Consider the following 18,693-nt stretch of genomic DNA (forward strand, 5'->3'; position numbering starts at 1 on the left):
TGGATGACAGGATGAGAGGACAGAAACTATTAATAACTAGAATAAAATGGGAAAACACAGGCAAAACAACCCAAATAATTCCTCATCTGTCTTTATATAGCACTTGGTAAATATTTTATTTGGTCCCAAAATGATGAGCATTCAGGGTATGTGGTGGTACAATGGTTATAACCTAAGCAGCTAATTACCAATAGTTTTAAAGCAGCCTTCCATAGCAACCACACTGCAGCCTTTCAGGACAAAGCTGGTGCAGTGGGTCAACTGCATGACCAAATGTGGTACAAAGAAAAACAAGTCTGAACTTGCAAGAAATGCAAAATATGTCAGGTCTCCTAGTATGAGTAACTCAGGAGAATCATGAGATTATGGTAAAAAGAAAATTAACAGAAAGTATCTCCTTTTGATTGATTTGGAGTTTTCCTGTTTCACATCTGCTGACAGGAGGGATCAGGAGAACACAAAGAATAAGCAGAAAATTAGTGCTAGCAATGGTGAAAAGCTGCATTGTTTGCAACTGAAATGACAGAGCTTGAGAGTCTGAATAAAATGCATTATATAATTCATAATTAATATTGAATACTAAGTAATAGTATTTGAGAGCTAACAGTCCCTTCCCATAAAGGATCTTAAAAGGAGGACCAAAGAAAAAAGCCCCTGGCCCTAAATCTCAGACCATCACAATGTAACACTGGTGACTCTTCTCACCATTTGACAAGTGGTAGATTTGGGAAATGTGGAAATGCTACAGCTATGTCTGCAGTCTGCAGTAGTGCATCAGTAGGTTTCTGTCTTTGTGTGCACCCTGACTGATAAATAGGCATGGAGCACAGCCCTGAGAGGGGAGTAGGGTTGCAGGGTGACACATCATCTCAGCTTCTCCAGATGACATATTTTGTTTCTCAGCCAAAAAAAGTTCCTTTTTTTCCAATTTAGGAGCCAACATGGTTCTGCAGAAAACCGAGGGTGTTTGTTGGGGTTTTTTTCCCTCTTCTTTTTTTTTTTTTTTTAAAGGGGAAAGACTTTTATTGAAAATCCCATTTAAAAATAGTTCCAATGCTGCAAAGTTGAACAGCTCTTCCTGCTACTGCTGGGTTTTGTATATTCATTAGTGTCACTACTGTGACTCCCAATAAAGTGTAACACTGCACATTCATTTCAAGTTCCTGGATGACAAATTACCTGGATGCATCCAATACCATATGTACCTATTGATTAAACTTAATTCAAGTGCCCTCCAAGGCTTCCAGTGCATGAGCCATCAGGGCTCATTGAAAATAATTTGTCTGACAATTTCAAGATTAATGACCATTTCTCGAATGTTTTAGCATTTTTAACGGATGAATATCCAGAGCGTACATTATAGTAACCTTGGAAAGCTGGACTGGTCACAATGATAAAACATTGGCAGCTGAGAGAGACTCAAAATCACCTCAAAACAACCCTGTTAGTTGCACATGACCGTTCGGACCTTCGCTGTCCTCTCTGTAGTGATCAGCAGCTGGATATATCAGTGGCTATCATCAGATTAGCCACTGGACATTTCCATTTCATAACTCTCAACAAACTTTGTACTTCAGCAATCCTTGGAGCAGTACAAAGTGCCAGGTCTCTGACTTGACTAACTTAGTCAGCAAACCAAGTCTAGTTTTGCCCCAGATAAATACGCCTCTCCATTTAACACAGCAGGCTCCAGGCCTCTGCTGCATCGCCCCAGTTTCACAGTGGCCTGCAGGCAAAATATTGCGTAGTGGTGATTCAGGGCCATTGCAGGGGGAAGGTGGGAGAACTGGTGTTTGTGTCTGTCTGTGATCTATAGAAATCCAGATAAGGCAACAGGCAGAGAAGACAAAGTGGGCCATGGAAGCCACTGCGAGGAATTCCTCCATAGGAAACATTTGCATGAGCCTTTTTAAACCCATTATGTTGTGCAGAGGCTGAGGAGCATCAAGTACAGACCACGTAGCCTCAGACAGTGAAGGAAGTAGATATCTCTCAGGTTCTTTGGATGTGGGTGATTGCTCATTATCCCACTGCTCCAGGAATAAAATTAAGCATTTCATGTGTGAAGGACACAGCACCTGCCAGCACCTTCCCAAATCAAAACAGGAGCCTCTTCAAATACATGAAAGAATCTGGACTTGCACAAAACAGCTGACATTGTCCCATGCAACATCCTTGTCTCTGAATTGGAGAAACACGGATTTAATGGATGGACCAAGTGGTGGATAAAGAATTGACTGGATGATTGCACTCAAGAAGTCGCTGTCAATGGTTCAATGTCCAAGTGGAGATCGGTAACGAGTGGCATTCCTCAGGTGTTGGTGCCATTTAACATCTTTGTCGGTGACAGAGACAGTGGGATTGAGTGCACTGTCGGCAAGTTTGCTGATGACCCCAAGTTGTGTAGTGCAGTTGACACTGGAGGGAAGGGATGGCATCCAGAGGGATCTTGAGAGGCTTGAGGGGTGGGCCTGTGTGAACCTCATGAAGTTCTACAATGCCAAGTGTAAAGTCCTGCACATGGGTCAAGGCAATCCCAAGCAAAAATATGGCCGGGGGAGAAGTGACTGAGAGCACCCCTGAGGAGAAGGACTTGGGGGTGCTGGTTGACAAGAAGTTCAACACAACCAGGCAATGTGTGCCTGCAGTCCAGAAAGCCAACTGTATCCTGGGCTACATCAAAAGCAATGTGGCCAAGAGGTTGAGGGTGGTGATTCTGCCCCTCTACTCTGCTTTCATGAGACCCCAACCTGGAGTGCTGCATCCAGCCCTGAGGTACCCAACATAAGAAGGTCACAGACCTGTTGAAGCAAGTCCAGAGCAGGGCCACGAAGATGATCAGAGGGCTGGAGTACCTATCCTATGAAGACAAAACTGAGAAAGTTGGGCTGTTCTGCCTGGAGAAGAGAAGGCTCTGGGGAGACCTTATAGCACCTTGCAGCACATAAAGGGAGCCTGTAAGAGAGCTAGAGATGAGCTTTTTACAAGGTCATGTAGTGATAGGACAAGGGGGAATGGCTTTAAACTGAGAGAGGTGGGGTTTGGATTGGATATTAGAAAGAAACTCTTCACTATGAGAGTGGTGAGGCACTGGAACAGGTTGCCCAGGGAAGTTGTGGATGCCTCATCTCTGGAAGTATTCAAGCCCAGGCTGGCTGGGGCTTTGAGCAACCTGGTCTAGTGGAAGGTGTTCCTGCTAACAGCAGGGAAGTTGGGACTAGATGATCTTTAAGGTCCCTTCCAACCCAGATCATTCTATGATTCTGTGCAAAGCAGAGAAATCTGAAACTCCATCCTCCACTGCAGCTGTGAGAAGCGTGTGCCAGCAGAAGGCTAGGTGGTCAGAAGACAGCTTTATTTCTGAGGTCCTTACTCCTTTGAATAGTTTTTGAACCACCTCAGGTAACCAAAATGAGTTATGAAATTTAGTTATCCAGACAGGAGGAAAACTATGTACAAAATGAAACACATACAGAACAGGCAAAAATAAAGTGAAAACACAGAGATGCCCAAAGCTGCCTGGGGATGAAGAACCACTCTTTCAACTTATCATTCATTATTCAATTTTCACATTTCCTGTGGAAGATGGGTGATTAATTGCCCTCATTTTTTATAAAAGTATAATGTGAAGAGAAGTATAATGTGATTCCTTGAGAAAGCAACGTGTGACAGTATTAAGGTACATAAAAAAGGGAAAGGTTTCACAGAGAAATTTTCTGTAATTTCCTTTTCACATCTTAAAGACATGGACCAAATCTTGGCTTCAGCTGTGGCTGAAAACTACTTGATGCAATGTAGGCTCCAAGCCTGCAGAAATACACATTGTGTCTCCCTGCAACACGCTGATCTGGTCTTCCCCACAGTCTGATGCTTAAATGCATATATTGTAAGTGCTTCTCAGGATGATCATCTCAGCTTAAGACACTTACTTTTAGTCTCTGTTCAGCTTCTTCTATTGGCCTATACCATAGGCATAGGAATGGTTTAACTGGCTTTATATTGATGCTTGACAGAAGCATTGCTTCTAATGTCTGGTCCCTATTATCTGTATAAAGCACATTTGCTACACTCTGAGAGTCTTTCCTGACTGCTAATATGCTGCAGTGTGTTCCTGTGTATTAGAAGATGATGTTGTTAGAAAGTGCTAAATAGTAAAAAAGTGGGACCAATTCAATGCCACTTTCCTCACTGGGTTTTATGACCCGCAACACTCTGCAGCAACACTAGAACTCTAGTTTGACCAACTGTGTTTAGACTTAACCTCCTAGTGCTAGACAATTAATAAACTAGGCCAGCATTTTCTTCATTCTTCTGGTTCATAAACTCTGTAGAAAATGTTAACAGTGCTCAGTAGACAGGTGTAGGGACAGTTCATCTCAATTTTTCTAGGAACAATCCTCAGTAGGTGAGATTTGGCCTTTCTGCAGCAGAAACACGATCGCATATCCCATATTGGATAGTAATTTAATGTTTTGGGTCTAGGTGACAAGCACCCTGTTCATCTAAGATTTCCTGACAGAAATATGGACCATGCCAAAAGACTTAACTTTCTCTCTCACAAACTTACCCTTGTGAGTCACTGAATACATTTTGCTGAACCCAGAAATCATTAACAGATTTGTGTGGAAGAGCAGCTGAACTGAAGTACACACCAAAGTTTTATCTGAAGACCATCTATTTTAGCCATGTATTTTTAAGCCTCTGTGCTATTTATTCCTGAACAACACAGAGTCAGGAAATATTTTAGTTAGTCTTACCTAAGAACTCTGTTAAGTAAGAATTGCATGGCAGCATGGAGATTTTCTCACTGATACCTACATGTGTTGAAGACACCAGCAAAGACCCAGCACTGGCCATATCGCACAGGTTGCTTAGAACTGTAATACTCCAAGAGAATGTCCACACTTCCCGTCCAGGCTGAAGGTGCAACACCATAATCATATGAATTGTTCCAGGATCCAGCAATCACACCATTATCGTCCCTGGAGTTGATCTAAAGTCAAAGAAAATGAGCGTTAGGGATGTCAGAGACTGAATAATAAAAAGCTCCTTAACTCAGCAGACAGATAAGATAGGAGAGACTGAACATAGCCAGTTTATGCTAGAAGTAAGATAAAAATATTTCATTATGAAGGTAGGGGACAAATAGAACAATCTTGCTAAGGACCTTGGATTCTCCATCACTGAACAATTTTGAATGAAGGTCAGACACTTAAAAATAATGCTGAAATTAAATCACCACACTGAGTATTCATGTTGACTGTTTAGTAAGTTTTATTAACATTAAACATGCTTACTGATATGTATTTTAAATAAACACAATCAGTTATACACTGATAAGCAAGCCTCAGAAATATTAAGCTGTATTCTTTCCTAACATCATTTGGTTTTCTTTCCATATCAGTCCATATTTTAATAAAATCACTCCTGATTTGCAGCAGACTGAGAGGAAAACCAGTTCACTGTTATTTTTAGAGTAGAAACTAACTCTTTTGGTCCAGCATACGTGAAAACAAGAAGGAATTTGCTGTGTAAGTTTTCCTCTGGTAAGATTATACAAAGCAGAGAGTTTTGCTGACTAATGGCTATACTGATAGGCATTAACGAGCAATACATCTCCTAGCTGCAATTTGAACCAAACCAGTTGAGGCTGTGCAAAAAGCTCATTCGCTCTGTACCTTTTAATTATGCAAATGTGGAACAGCTACACACCAGCCAAATAAATCACAATTCTCATTTGAAAGCTTTTGGCTGCATTAACTACTGTTTTATAATTAGAAAATCGACTTCCTGTGAACTCTAGGACTGAATAAAGATAAGTATTCAGAGTCATAACCAAAGGATTAAGAGGTTGTGCCCATCTAACTGGTGTGGGAAACATGCCAAGAAAAGAAATCTTGAAGGACAGGGCAACATGTTGATCTTCTGGCTCTCCTGTGGTTGTAAAGGATGGAAGAAGAGAAGGACTCTACCTGCTTTGCAACACAAGGAAGCCTCAGAAGGAATCCAGTATGGGAGAATGTCTTCAGAGTAGCTCAGCTCTACCACATTTCAACTTGAGCAAGAATGAGGGTAGGGAACACAGGCTGAACTTTAGCACCTCCTGACCACTCCTTACTCAGGTCCAGATTTCAGGTGACCACACCCCCAACCCAGCTATGGCCTAATTCTGCAGTATAGACCTAAAGTACATAGGCTCCTGGATTTCCAATGGTAAGCTTCTCTACCTCTCTAAAATGATTCAGTGGCTCAAAACTTAACTAATATCCAAGCCCTCTTTGGGTTCTTAAACTTCGTGCTATTCTGTCTTGAGGGCCTCCATGGTCCCTACATGAGGGACCTTTTATATCTACTAGCCCAGAGATGAGGAAACCACATTCAATTCTTACCTCTATCTGGAGGTCTGAAACCATATTTCTAGTGTCTGGAGTGAAATAACTAAAATGTTAAAAGAGAAAGAGAAGTGGAGGTGTTCTCAATACTTCTTGCTGAAGCTATTGTATGTAATGTGATGCTATGCAAGATTGAGAGGCTGGAGATCCCCTTCAATGTCATCTAAGACAAAGAGCTCATTTTCTTAAAGCCTGGGCAAATGCTATAACAAATGGGTTAAAGGATCATCCATCTCCAGCAGCCACGTTTTGTGGACAGTCTATTTTAGTAGCTGGCTCGAGAGAACATCTAATTAACTAGCTCAATGACTAGAGTATTATTCTGAGAAGCAGAAAGCATCAGTTCAGACCTCGAATAAGACAAAGGAGAGGACTCAGCCTTTGTCTTCCATATTCTGGATGAGCCTAGCATATTGAATATTAGGGATGGGACTGCTCTTGCACCCACAGCGTGATTTCTGATGCCTAGCAACTGGAAAGAAAGGAGGTCTGGAAAGTCTTCTGCCTTCTCCTTGATTATTTTAGGTACTTTTGTTCTGAATGTGGCATGTTTTGTGGACCCCATGTTTAAAAGGACAGTTCTCACAGTGTTTTCTTCTGGGGCCAAAGTAGCACACATATATGTTTGTTCTCAGCCTGATTAGGTCATTTGAGGCTTAAATCAGACACCCACTGTTGCAGACCCCACTGAGGTTAGCACTGGAGTCCACATAAAGTCTCTCAGTTCCCCATCCAAAATTCCACCCATCAGGCCACCTTATTGTCCAGAGCAGAAATAGCTTTCTCAATTATATCAGCTACTGGAAAATGAGCATAGTGTCAGAAGAAACACTTATGTCTGGAGTGCAAGGTCTAAAAGTGCCTTTCCCACACTGAGGCACCATTCTCAGGAAAAGGCCATGAGCCAACATAAGTTGCTTCAGCTTTAGTGGAACAAAATAAGATGCCAGACCCCAGAATGGACAATTGTCAGAATGGACAATTGATCTGTTGTATGTTGGAGTGAGCACATCAGGGCACGAGGGCCAGTTAAATCGGCCTGGCTTTGATTTATGAGTCATTTCTGACACATATTATGCATCCATTACATACCACTGCGGAGGCAACACGACAGATTTTGATTGGGTTTCCACGCCCAGAGAGCTCCAGTTCTGCCTTATCCATCAGGAACAGGCAAGCATCCAGAATGTTTTCTTCAAACTAGATAAAAGAAAATAAAATGGGAAACAGAGGTAAAATTCTGGAAAGCACAGGCAAGGTTATTTTCTCCTGTCATTGTAATAGCTAATCAGCTTCGAAATTAGCTGGTCAAGTCAAATTTCTATGTCTCACAATACAAGTTTTCTTCCGTAATAATCACCCATGTGTGGAAAAAAAAAATGTGAGAGGTTGTAAGGGAAGAGAGTGTAATTTTCAATTCAACCTCAGTCCAGTTTCCAGAAGGTTGAAATGACAACACAGCCTTTCTGACAGGGCATAAAATTTTAAGTGCTAACAAGTATATAATAGGAGGATATTATAATAATAACTACAAGAAGCTGGTCTACTTGTGAAGGACTTCATGTCCTTCACAGATTCCAAACCTATTAATTTCAGGACTTCTTTGACACAGCCAGTGCATTGCTGAGAAGTTGAACAATAAGTGGTTTGCCAGTGTTAGTTTGAAGACACTTACCTTTTAAAGTTATTTTTTAAGTCTGTTTAAAATTAACAAGACAAAAGCTGATTATATAGATTAATCCTGATCTACAAAACTTAGACGTCAAAAACACCAAGTGACCTAAAGTAGTCTTCTTCAAAAATAGAGTGAAAAGGTATGGGTTTTTTTGACCCAGCATGAACAAGCACAAGAATGAATTGAGGGCAGAGGTGCCTAAATAGACCAGAAACCATTTGTCACAGGACTTGCCCTGCAATGTATTTCATTTTCCTTGCATAGCAAAGGAAAATACCTCTGTCCCCTGGTAAATGGTAGGAGGCAGGGAAATGCACATTAATAAAACAACTATCTTCTAGATACACAAACTTATATTAACATTCAAGGCTGTGATAGGAACTCCATGAAGCTTGTCCTCTTGCCATGTTAGATTTTACGTTCTGTGCTTGCATCCTGAAAGATATCATTCATACTAATGTGATTTTTGCTCTCATGATACTGCTAATGCTGATAGATTTTGTAACTGTCTCCTGCCTGGCTTAGGACCCCTTGGCAGATGAGGCTGACCTGAGTTTTGCCTCCTGAAGAAAGCGAGCAAGAGCCCAGACCAAGCTGCTAATTTGGCAACCTGGGGAAAGGCAGAAGAGAATGAAGAGCGAGGTCAGAGAGCTGAAAAGGAAGCTCCAAGGAATAAAGATTGCTGCTGATACTGCAAGGAAGATGGGAGGGATAGTGGTGACATTCCAGGCAGCAGCTGAACTCTGGAATAAGCGAAGAAAGAGGAAGCACCATTATGTTCCACCACCTTCAGCCATTTCCGGGCCAAAGGAAGTCCTTTTCTTTGCCTCTGCCTTGAGCCTACGTGGGTCTTATTGCTCAAGGTACCACTGCTGTATGGATCATTTTCAGCAAATGTCCCCCAAGGCAGCATATCTCTCTCATCATCACCCACACTAGCATTGAAGCAAGCATTTTTCTCTGAAGCAGGCATTCACTAGTGAGTAATGCCTTATAGTCTAAGCCAAACTGAATTCATGGTGTTTGGGAATAGGGAAAGAGGGATTAGTGTTTCTCAGAGATCTACTCCTAATCATTCCTGGGAAACTCCATAATTGCACGATAGACTTTCCAGTCCACTCCACTGAATGTGATGTAAATAATATTAGTTGAATGACTGTGTTTTGGAGACCCTCCTTCCCAAGGGAAAATCAGATTAGGTAAACTCTGGACCCTCATAACCATTTTTCCTGCTTCAGGCTCACTTTTCTTCAGGTCTGGCCCAATGATTTATCACTTTCACCAGGATCAAAATCTGCTTTCTGCACTTCAAGTCATCAGACTAGAGTTAAATCAATAAGAAGTTTACCCTGCAAATTAAACCTTTCTCATGTACAGTTTATGAGACACTGTCAATCTTGCCAGCATACACAGAAAGAATAAAGAGGAAATAAATGGCTATCAGGGTTGCTGCCTTCCACCTTAGCATTTACAAAACAACATGAATACTTGTGAAATAACTGGATGAACAGAAGAAAGAGGACAAGCTGCAAAGTCTAGCTGCCTTACACTGTTCAGTAGCTTAGGATGCAGAGTTGCCTTAACACTAAAGTCAGTTTTTCCCTTTTTGACTATTCAGGGATTTAAAAACATTAAATCAAACTAAATCAGTTTCCTGCTCTCACTCTTGGCATGAAAGTACTATCTAGAGGGGAGTGGAATAGAAACACAGCAGTTGTAAGGCTGAACACCTCTGAAATGTCAGAGGAACTAGAGTAGCAGCAGGAAGACAAGACAGGGGAGTGAACCTGGGCCAGGCATGGGCACTACTTGCTCCATACAAAATAAATCAATGTCAAGACCAAAGAACTTTGGCAGAGCCACTTGGGAAAGACTGCAGATGGACAATAAGGCATGAGAAATCACACAAGCAAAGGAATTCTGTCTTCACACAGAAGTGCCTTGTGTTACAGAGCAATGCACTTAGTCATGCTGGACTCCTTCATGCCAATCTGTTTCTAACAGATGACCTTCCATTTAAATCAAAGTAAGAGGGGCTGTATCACCTTTTGCACTGGCTGAATTAGGGCTGTGTTTCTCATAGGCAGTTGCAGGCAGATGTGATCTCGTTGCCCGTGGTCTGACCTGGACAAATGCATGTGCCACAAAATTACATTGGCACAGTGGGTTTCAAAGCTAAAGCAGATCAATGTGTGAACATGAGAGAAGTCACAATGGAAACAGAACTTTGTGCCCACCTGCTTTATGTTATTCTTCTCACAAATAAAAAAATCAACATTAAATTATCAGTATAGCAATCCAATTTCTGAAGTTTTTCAGCTAGAGAATTCCTATGTGTCTAGATTTCTTCCAAAGCCATATTTTCCCTGAATCCTCTGTGGAATTTTTTGAGTGATTGGCTATTTACAGTTTCTTAGAAGGGATCGCAATCATGTTACAAGGAACACCTCCATCTTCATTCATTACAGCCATGTTTCAAACGTTGTGTTGTTTTTTCTTCCTCGGTCCATTTTTCTTGCCTTTCCTCCTTTCATGTTGACGCTGCTCATTGCAGAAAGCAGCTGTGAGAATCATCTCCCACTAGTAACCCAGTTTTGAACTGTATGTTCCTTTTTAATTTACAAGTTGAGTTAAAGCTTCCAGCTATCACTGTTCAAAGCAATTTTTTAGTCTAAGACCATTACCATGCACAAGTCTATCTGTATTTTTATATATGACCATATACTTTTCACCTTAATGTGGCCTTATGCATTTTACTTACATGTAAAGGGCTATATATCACAAATATAAAAAGCATATTTGTATGATATATCCATAATACAGGCCTTGCTGCTAGTACTTTTACTCACTCACAGCAATGCTCTTATTCTTAACATCTAGGATTGCCAAAAATGAGGGAGATCCGTGTTTTTAATGGTTCGAAATGGGCAGGGTAAGATCGGGAACATCATGATCTTCATTTCACTGAAAGTAAGGTGACCAGAAGAATATTTCTCAGTTGCTTTGCAGATTGATGTCTATTACACCCATACAAAATGATCTAATTGAAGCTCTTGGCTTGGGCTTGCTGAGATGCATCTGCCACACTCAGCTTTCACAAGGGCAAGCAATAGCAAAAGGTGCACCACAGCACACTGTGGAAATCAGGTCCTCTAATTTCAGCCAACACAGGAATGAAAGTACATGGCAAAGGACTATGGAAGAGTCCTAACCTCCCAGACAGAACTACCTCCTAGCAAAACCAAACAAATAATGCAGTTTCTCAAGATAGGCCACTGTTTGTGTCAGGAAGGTGCCAGATTTGCAGAATATAAGCACCTTGGGCCAAGCCACCATAGGCCATAAATTTAGTGTCTTAGGACATAAATCCAGTATGTGGTTTAAGCAGCACTTTCCTCCTCCAGCCACTCATGCCCCTCTCTCCTTCCCCCTTACATCTGTCAAGGAGTGAATCCCAAATCTAGGAACAGAGAGAGCCCAAGAAATAAGCCAGGGAAAAAAAATCAACCAGATGCTTATTCAGCTAGATCAGCTCTCCAGTCTGAGTCACTGCACTGCTGCACAAGTGCTTGCAGGGGGAAGGAAGGGCCAGGAGGGGGCATTTTTGGTCAACTTAAATGCATGCCCAGCTTTGGCCTGAGGATCTGGTTCTATCAGCTTATGGAACTTCTTCCCACTCTGTATTTAAGGGTTGTTTTTATCTCAGTCAGGAAGACAGACTCTGCAAACAACAGCACTGACAAAACTAAAGATTGGTGCAAAGGCAGGAACTCCCTAGGGCTGTGCTGCCGCAGGAAAAAAGATGAAATTGTACCCTTAAATAAGGAAACAAGAGAGATGTGAGTTCAAAGAGCTCTCCAGGGCAATCCATCCAGCTCAAGCTTTGAGATTGTATCTAGCTGAGGGAAAGAAAGCAAGGGGTAACGCCCCTTGTGCAAGGCTGTGCTAAGGAGGTGCCACAAAAACTCAATGAATCTATCACGACAGTGTTAAGGAATATTAAGGTCAATATTTTCTTAATTGTGCCGTTGGGAAAATCCAGGAAGTGAGATGAGCAGAGTTTACCATGTCCAATATCAGTCCACTGGAGCCCCTCTGAGTGATAGTTAGGGTTATCTTTGCTCTCGTTTTGATCCTGCTTGGTAATGCCTTTTTCCCATTCTCACACAGAAACTTAATTCTTTCATCCCGCAGGGATTTTCAGGCTGGTTAGTTCTTACAAGAAAGTTGAGGTAAAATAGATAAGTCTGAGACAAGGAGTAGTTGTTTCTGAAGTAAAAGAGGGATGATTTAAATTAGATATAAGGAAACAATTTCTAACAGCGAGGGTGGTAAAATGCTGGAACAAGTTGCCCAGAGAAGCTGTGGATGCCACATCCCTGGAAGTGTTCCAGGCCAGGTAGGACAGGACGCTGAGCACCTGATCTACTGGAAGGTGTCCCTGTCTGTGGCAGGACGGTGGAACTAGATGACCTTTAAAATCCCCTCCAACCCAAATTGTTCTACGATTCTATGCTATTGAAGGCACACCAATACCCCATACCAGCCTAGTAGGGGGTGTTTCCCCCAGACTGCAAGAGGCCATTGTACATTGATGTTGTCCAGTCCAGGCAGCAAAGGGAGAGGTTCCTAGTTTGTCATAGGAATCCTGTAACTAGCTGACCTCCGAGAAGATCAGAATTATTTCCACCAATCTGCTAAAACTAAAACAAAAAGTCAAAAAGCAATACAACCTATTGTTGAAAAATAAAAAGAAAAACGTCAAACTCAAGCAACTCTACTTTTCACAAATCTATTTGATCCTGACGCAGCAATAATGCAGGAGCAGAAATACTGCTGTACTGTGGAAACCTCAGCTAATGATTATAACTTTCAACAGGCAGCCTCTTAGTATCTGAAATAGGCCCCTAAAAGAAGGTCTTTAAATATCAGCAATAATAACATTGTTTTTCTGGATTAGGAATATACACACTTCATACAATTTTAAAATTATAACCCTTATCTTTCTGAAGCAGAGACCAATAATGCACTCCAGAGCCCACAGTCTCAACCACTGTCTGGTGTCAATTAAACTCACTTGATATCCTACTGGGAGCAGCCAGAGAAGGTCTAAATAGCTTACCTGACCATAACTCCAGCTTCTTGATTTTACATCTTCAACATTTCCATGGAAAACAATACCAACATCATTCAGGACATATTCTTCCCTTTCTTTCTCATCATCCAGATACACGGCATCCTCTGCATCAGTTTACCAAAAATAAATGTTAGCACAGGTGCTTAATTTTCACATAGGACAGATAAAACATCTTAGCATATCATTCAGTCATCTTTGACAAAAAGTACCCCTGTTCCATCAAACAGAGCGTTACTTGCTTCAAGAGAGTACAAGAATAAGGAGATAGTGACCCTAGTTAGGAATATGATACACAACTTAAAGCGTGCAAGATGGAAAAATGCTGACAACTTCTGCTTGTTTTCTAAGGATCTGTAAAGTATGGTTAAAATGTCACATCTTATCAAGAATGTTATGATTATTGTGTGCAACTAATTTAAGAGCTGGAGCACCATGACACAATTCTGCATCTGTACAAACAGATCAAAGAACAATTTCAAACTTATTAATGTTAATGGAAAACAGCTCAAGTCAAGAGTTCTAAAGAAAAATCTGTAGTGCACTAAAAAAAAAAAACAGAATAAGGTTTTTATATCATATTAACGGAAGGGTTTGGTTGCTTTTTCTGTACATTAGTTATTGACTGGAGTATCCCTCCCTCACGTAGCTTGACTGATCAGCTAATATGAGGAGAAATTCAAGTGTCCAAATGAAAACTGGAAGTAATTGGAAGAGATCTTTATCAACATATATACAAAGGGTATATTCTAGGTTGGACTTATATCAAAAGTCAAGAGCGTATGCATGGATCCTCAACCTGCAAACACGATTCAAATACAAAAATGACTCATTATTAACATTCATAATGAACCCTGAATGATGTGAAACTATTCAGACATTCACAGGTATCACACAGGTTATGATTCTGTGATGCTAGAATACTTGAAGATTTCTTTCCTGTGCCAATGCTTGTATTTTGAGACTGAGATACAGCTTAACATTTAATAGCATGGGAATTAATTAATTTGAGGAAATCAGTAATGTGGTACCAGATAGCAAATTAAAGGGAAGCAATAACTTTTGACAGTTTGATATGAGCAAGTACAAAACTACCACTCACTACTGCTATAGTAGATTTCTTCAGCATCCCACTACAAATTACTAGAGGATCATTTAACTTTTAAAAGCCTATTGATTTGTTGTATTTTGTTGAAATGCAAATCAGATTTGTACTTCCTTGAAAACGTCATTCCCAAAAGCGTCTTCATATACCCATAAAACTGCAATTTGGCCAAAAATAAGCTAAAATCTAAGCCCTCCAAAAAAATTAAAGGCAAAACTCACATAGGCTTGAGCTAGGTGAAGGGCTTTGCCAATCTACACACCTGACCCTGCTGGAAGTTTTTTTTTCTCTGAAGATATATTTATATTTCTATGTCTATACATACATAAGGAAGTATGCATAGATATGTAACATAAAGATCTCTTCACCGATGGGCAAAGAGCGATAGAGAAGCAGGTATTAAATACAAGAAGCCTTTAGTGTGTTTGAGGAGATCACAGCTTTCTTTATGCTTTTGACAGCTGCTGTACAGGCTCTGACTGACTCTGAGCAAGCAGAGGAATAGCAGGTTTTATGGAGCTTTACCTGAGGCAGGCAGGTCTGAGACCCACTCTTATATTTGGCAGGGTGATGGTATTCACCTGGTTTCTAAAGGCTAGGCCGTTAAGAATTTTCTTTATGGGTTTGTCACTACCCATGACCTAGTCAACCTGCACCCAGGTGCCCAGTGGATGATCAAGGGTATATTATATTCAGAGTCTATGAGGTGAAAGAGAGTGTTAAAACTTGACAACTGCAGTCATTTATGCAAGCATGGCCTTTTTTCTGGTCCAATAAGTTCTGCATAGGATCCTACTAAAAAATATTGCAGATGTTACAGATCATCTAGGTTCTGTTTCATTAGGGTGGATCTGCCTGATTTGTTCACTGAATGATTATTTGCATTCTCTCACTGAGCTTTGGATTTTATTAAAACTTGTCCATACAAATAGCACAGAGAATGCATTTAAAGAACTAGAGCTAACACCTTCTTCTGTGCAGTTACACATTCAGTGGAGTGTGTGCATATGCCTTCTTGACAGCTGTTGTTTTCTTTAGGGGATTAAAAATATCAACATTGATCTCGTTGGTATCAATTGAGATGCTTATGTTATTTTGAGACTGCATGATCTTTGCTAAATCAGATGAAAATTGATTAACTTCTCTGTCGATTATTTTAAATATTTGTGTTTTTGATAAGGTAAAAAGGTCTTCTGTGTTTCACAGAGATGCCAGCTGCTTTGATTTTTGACAGCTTTCACTACCCCTGAGACTGTTTAGAAGAAAATATGAGGCATTTGTGACTACTTTGATGCTAAGTATGCTCTACATAGTACAACTCCTAATTATTTTGTGCAAGTGGAGGCTCACATCTGACAAAGAGAAGAATTCCATGGAAATGTGCTAGGTTTGTTTGTTGTTCTTTATCAGTTTAAGAGGTTTTTTACTCACTTCTTTTATCCTGGGAATTTACTAAGACACTAGCAATGCTACAAAGAAGCAAATTAGCTTCTATGCTTCTCTATTTGAACTTGGGTAAGGTGAAAATACACTTCACACAAAGACAGCACTGCAGGCGAGGATTCCTACCAAACACTGGCTCCCTGTAAAAGATATGAGGAATGCAGAGCAATCCTTTCAATTTGGGAAGGTGAATGAACATGAGAGGACTCAACCCGGTATGGTAGGACACCAATCCCAGAATGGCAACCCTCTGGAGTTGGAAAAGCCATTTCTTCATGCAGACAGCGACGGCTGAGCACAGCAGCACCAGCAGATGGGTAGAGGTGGAAGTAGCAGCCTTGCCCTGGGCTCCCAGCCTCCCTTCAACATGCTCCCATAGGAATCCAGGCATGCAAGGCTGGGCCTCAGTGGAAACACAAACCTGCCAGGGATCACGCTGGGAAGAGGACAGTGCTGTGGCAAACCCAGAGCTGCAAGAGCTAAACACAGTTATCTACAAAAAACACTCTACCCAGGATCAAGATTATTTTGCTGACTTAGATAGTGCTTGCCTAGGTTAATGTAGCAAAAGGATGAAGCTCTGTGTGAATTTTGCCCATGTGGAATCTATGACACAAGAGATCAAATTTAAGATTTAGCTATAAATGCAAGAAAATATTATTAGGCCAAATTTGGATGACCAGTAACGTGAGAGGAGTCCAAAAGTCAACCACATGTTACTAATCCTTAAACAGTATTAGGACATTTAAGCACAAGAAATGTGCAACTGACTCAATAAAGTTGCAATATATTTAATTGCTTAAATACAATACACTTTGCATGAGAGTTGGGTGAGGGACCCACAGAGTCTGCAACTTACTCAGCTACACTATACATCTCCACCTGTGAGAGAGCCACAGAAGTCAACACAAGGTCTTTTCCTGATAAGCACTAAATGTTCCCCAGCAGAAAGTTGCTGGGACTCAGTATCTCCTTGGAAAGAGCTTGCAGTATCCAGATCAAAGGAGTTCTTCTCTGCTTTCATGTAGTCTGATATTGCCAAGAGTTTAGTTAAACTCGAAGAAGTTATTCTTAACTACTTGCCATTTGTATCTTCTGTTCCTCAACTGAAGAGGGCTCTGCATGCCCAAAAGCACATTTGTTTTATCCAACTATGTCAACTGGCTGAAGAAAGAATGCTACCTTTCCTACCAAACTTTATGTTGCTTATTAAGTAATGAAAATTTCACTGAGGTTTGGGGCCAGTGTATTTAATTTTTCAGGATCAAGCCCTGCATCTTTAAGGTATTCTTGGTGATCAACCTTAAATGTAGCTAAGGGGATTAAAATATAAAAGCATCTGATGATTTTGGAAGCAAAATACTCTGTAGCTTGACTTGGTATTCAAACTTATTCTGAAACAGCAGAAAAAAAACCAACATCCCTGTCTGGGAAGATATGTCAAAACTGAACTATAGTGAGAAAAGAAGTAATAAGAAAGGGCACAAATGCTTCTGTCTTAAAGAAAAGCTCATACCGACATATTGATGTTTCTCCAAAATGATGAGTTGGAAAGCTGCACTAGGCAGTTGAGCCTGTACTCTGCTCCCTGCTATAACAATCCCCATTCATTTCTGGCATCAGTCTTCTCTCTTTTTAATGAGGCTTTTCACTCAGACTTTTCTGCTTGGCTATTAACCTAGCAAACTAGTCTAGAAGATTTTCAAACTATTGTTTTCTCTGCGCTTTAACTGCCTGAATTTTTTTACCCTTTTGTCATTACACTGAAAAATCTTTTCCAGCCAGAGGATAAAGCATGGAGAAACAGTTCTTGATTTTCTAACACAAGGAAAGGGGGAAAAGGCAGATATAGGAGCTAATTAGCCCAAACTACCTAGGAGTAAAAGTAGGAACAAGAAATGAGAATAAATCCAAATAGAAATGAAACATGCAGGAAATAAAAACTACAATAGTCAGCAAGGGATAGCACCTGAAGCCATTGAGACACACCTTAAAATGTAAGATGCAGATGAAAATGTGGTCCCTGACTTGCCTCCCCTGGATCTGGGGTCACACAGCAGTCCTGGCTGCCCAGAGACTCTGTTTTGCTTTCCTAAAGCAGAGTTTTTCCACTAGCCTTGGCAACGCCTGCCACTGGAAGCAACTGCTGCACATCTTGCTCCCTTTGGGTTTGCTCCCTTGTTTTAACCTTGCTGGCTTTCGGCCCCATTCAGCTCAGGTGAAGGAGGGAGGGCATAGGAGAGCGAAGTGCTTGTGTGCCATGGACAGAGGTGGATCACTCAGCACACAGAGTTGGTGGGGAAGGAGACGTGAAGTAGGGATTGATTTTCCCTTTTTTTATGTCTGACTAACACCTCAAATCACCCTGTGTGGTCTCAGTCAGACCACAGTGGGGTAGCCAACCCCCACACACCACATCTTTTCTCCATGTAAGGCTGCATGCAGCCCTAGCTGGTTGTCTGCTAATCATGAGGCAAACTGAGGCAATTTAAGAAGCTTTATCTTTGGGGTTTATCCCTTTCCAAAGAGGTGCTGAACCACTGCAGAATCACCATACAGGCTACCAAACTGACTGTTACAACATCCAGGACTACAACCAAGTGATGCTCTACATTGAGGTGGAAAATTGCACCTCCCTGGCTGAAACTGTGAGAGGCTGATGATGCCAACACAAACCTTGAGCAGTTTTGTCTCCTCACAGTGGATCGTAATTTGGCAGTGATTCCTCTCTTTCTGTTGCACAGTCTCCCTCCTCTCCCAGAACAAACTGTTAGCATGCTGCTCTAAGGTATCTTACCTCTACACTGCTTTCAGGAATATCTTACAGTGTCATGGCACACTGGGCCCTGCCCTTCCCTCCTGTTCCCACTTAACTAACTCCTCTTTATTCAGCATTAACATATATGTTCTTAAATAATGCATAAGCTAATTATTGCTTCTATTC

General features: G+C 41.1%; 1 protein-coding gene across 3 annotated transcripts in view; it reads right to left on the reverse strand.

The window, feature by feature from the left end:
* F13A1 (coagulation factor XIII A chain) overlaps positions 1–18,693 on the reverse strand; it is a 119,148-nt gene that overhangs the window by 22,637 nt on the left and 77,818 nt on the right. For all 3 annotated transcript variants that reach the window (XM_064663799.1, XM_064663789.1, XM_064663779.1), the window contains 3 exons: positions 13,190–13,308; positions 7,485–7,592; positions 4,819–4,993 (listed from right to left, as the gene is read on the reverse strand). In XM_064663799.1, coding sequence (XP_064519869.1) covers positions 4,819–4,993; positions 7,485–7,592; positions 13,190–13,308 — 402 coding nt within the window. The remainder of the gene's footprint in view (positions 1–4,818; positions 4,994–7,484; positions 7,593–13,189; positions 13,309–18,693) is intronic.

This window comes from Pseudopipra pipra, chromosome 1 (assembly GCF_036250125.1).
Source record: "Pseudopipra pipra isolate bDixPip1 chromosome 1, bDixPip1.hap1, whole genome shotgun sequence".
NCBI classification, from domain to species: Eukaryota; Metazoa; Chordata; class Aves; order Passeriformes; family Pipridae; genus Pseudopipra; species Pseudopipra pipra.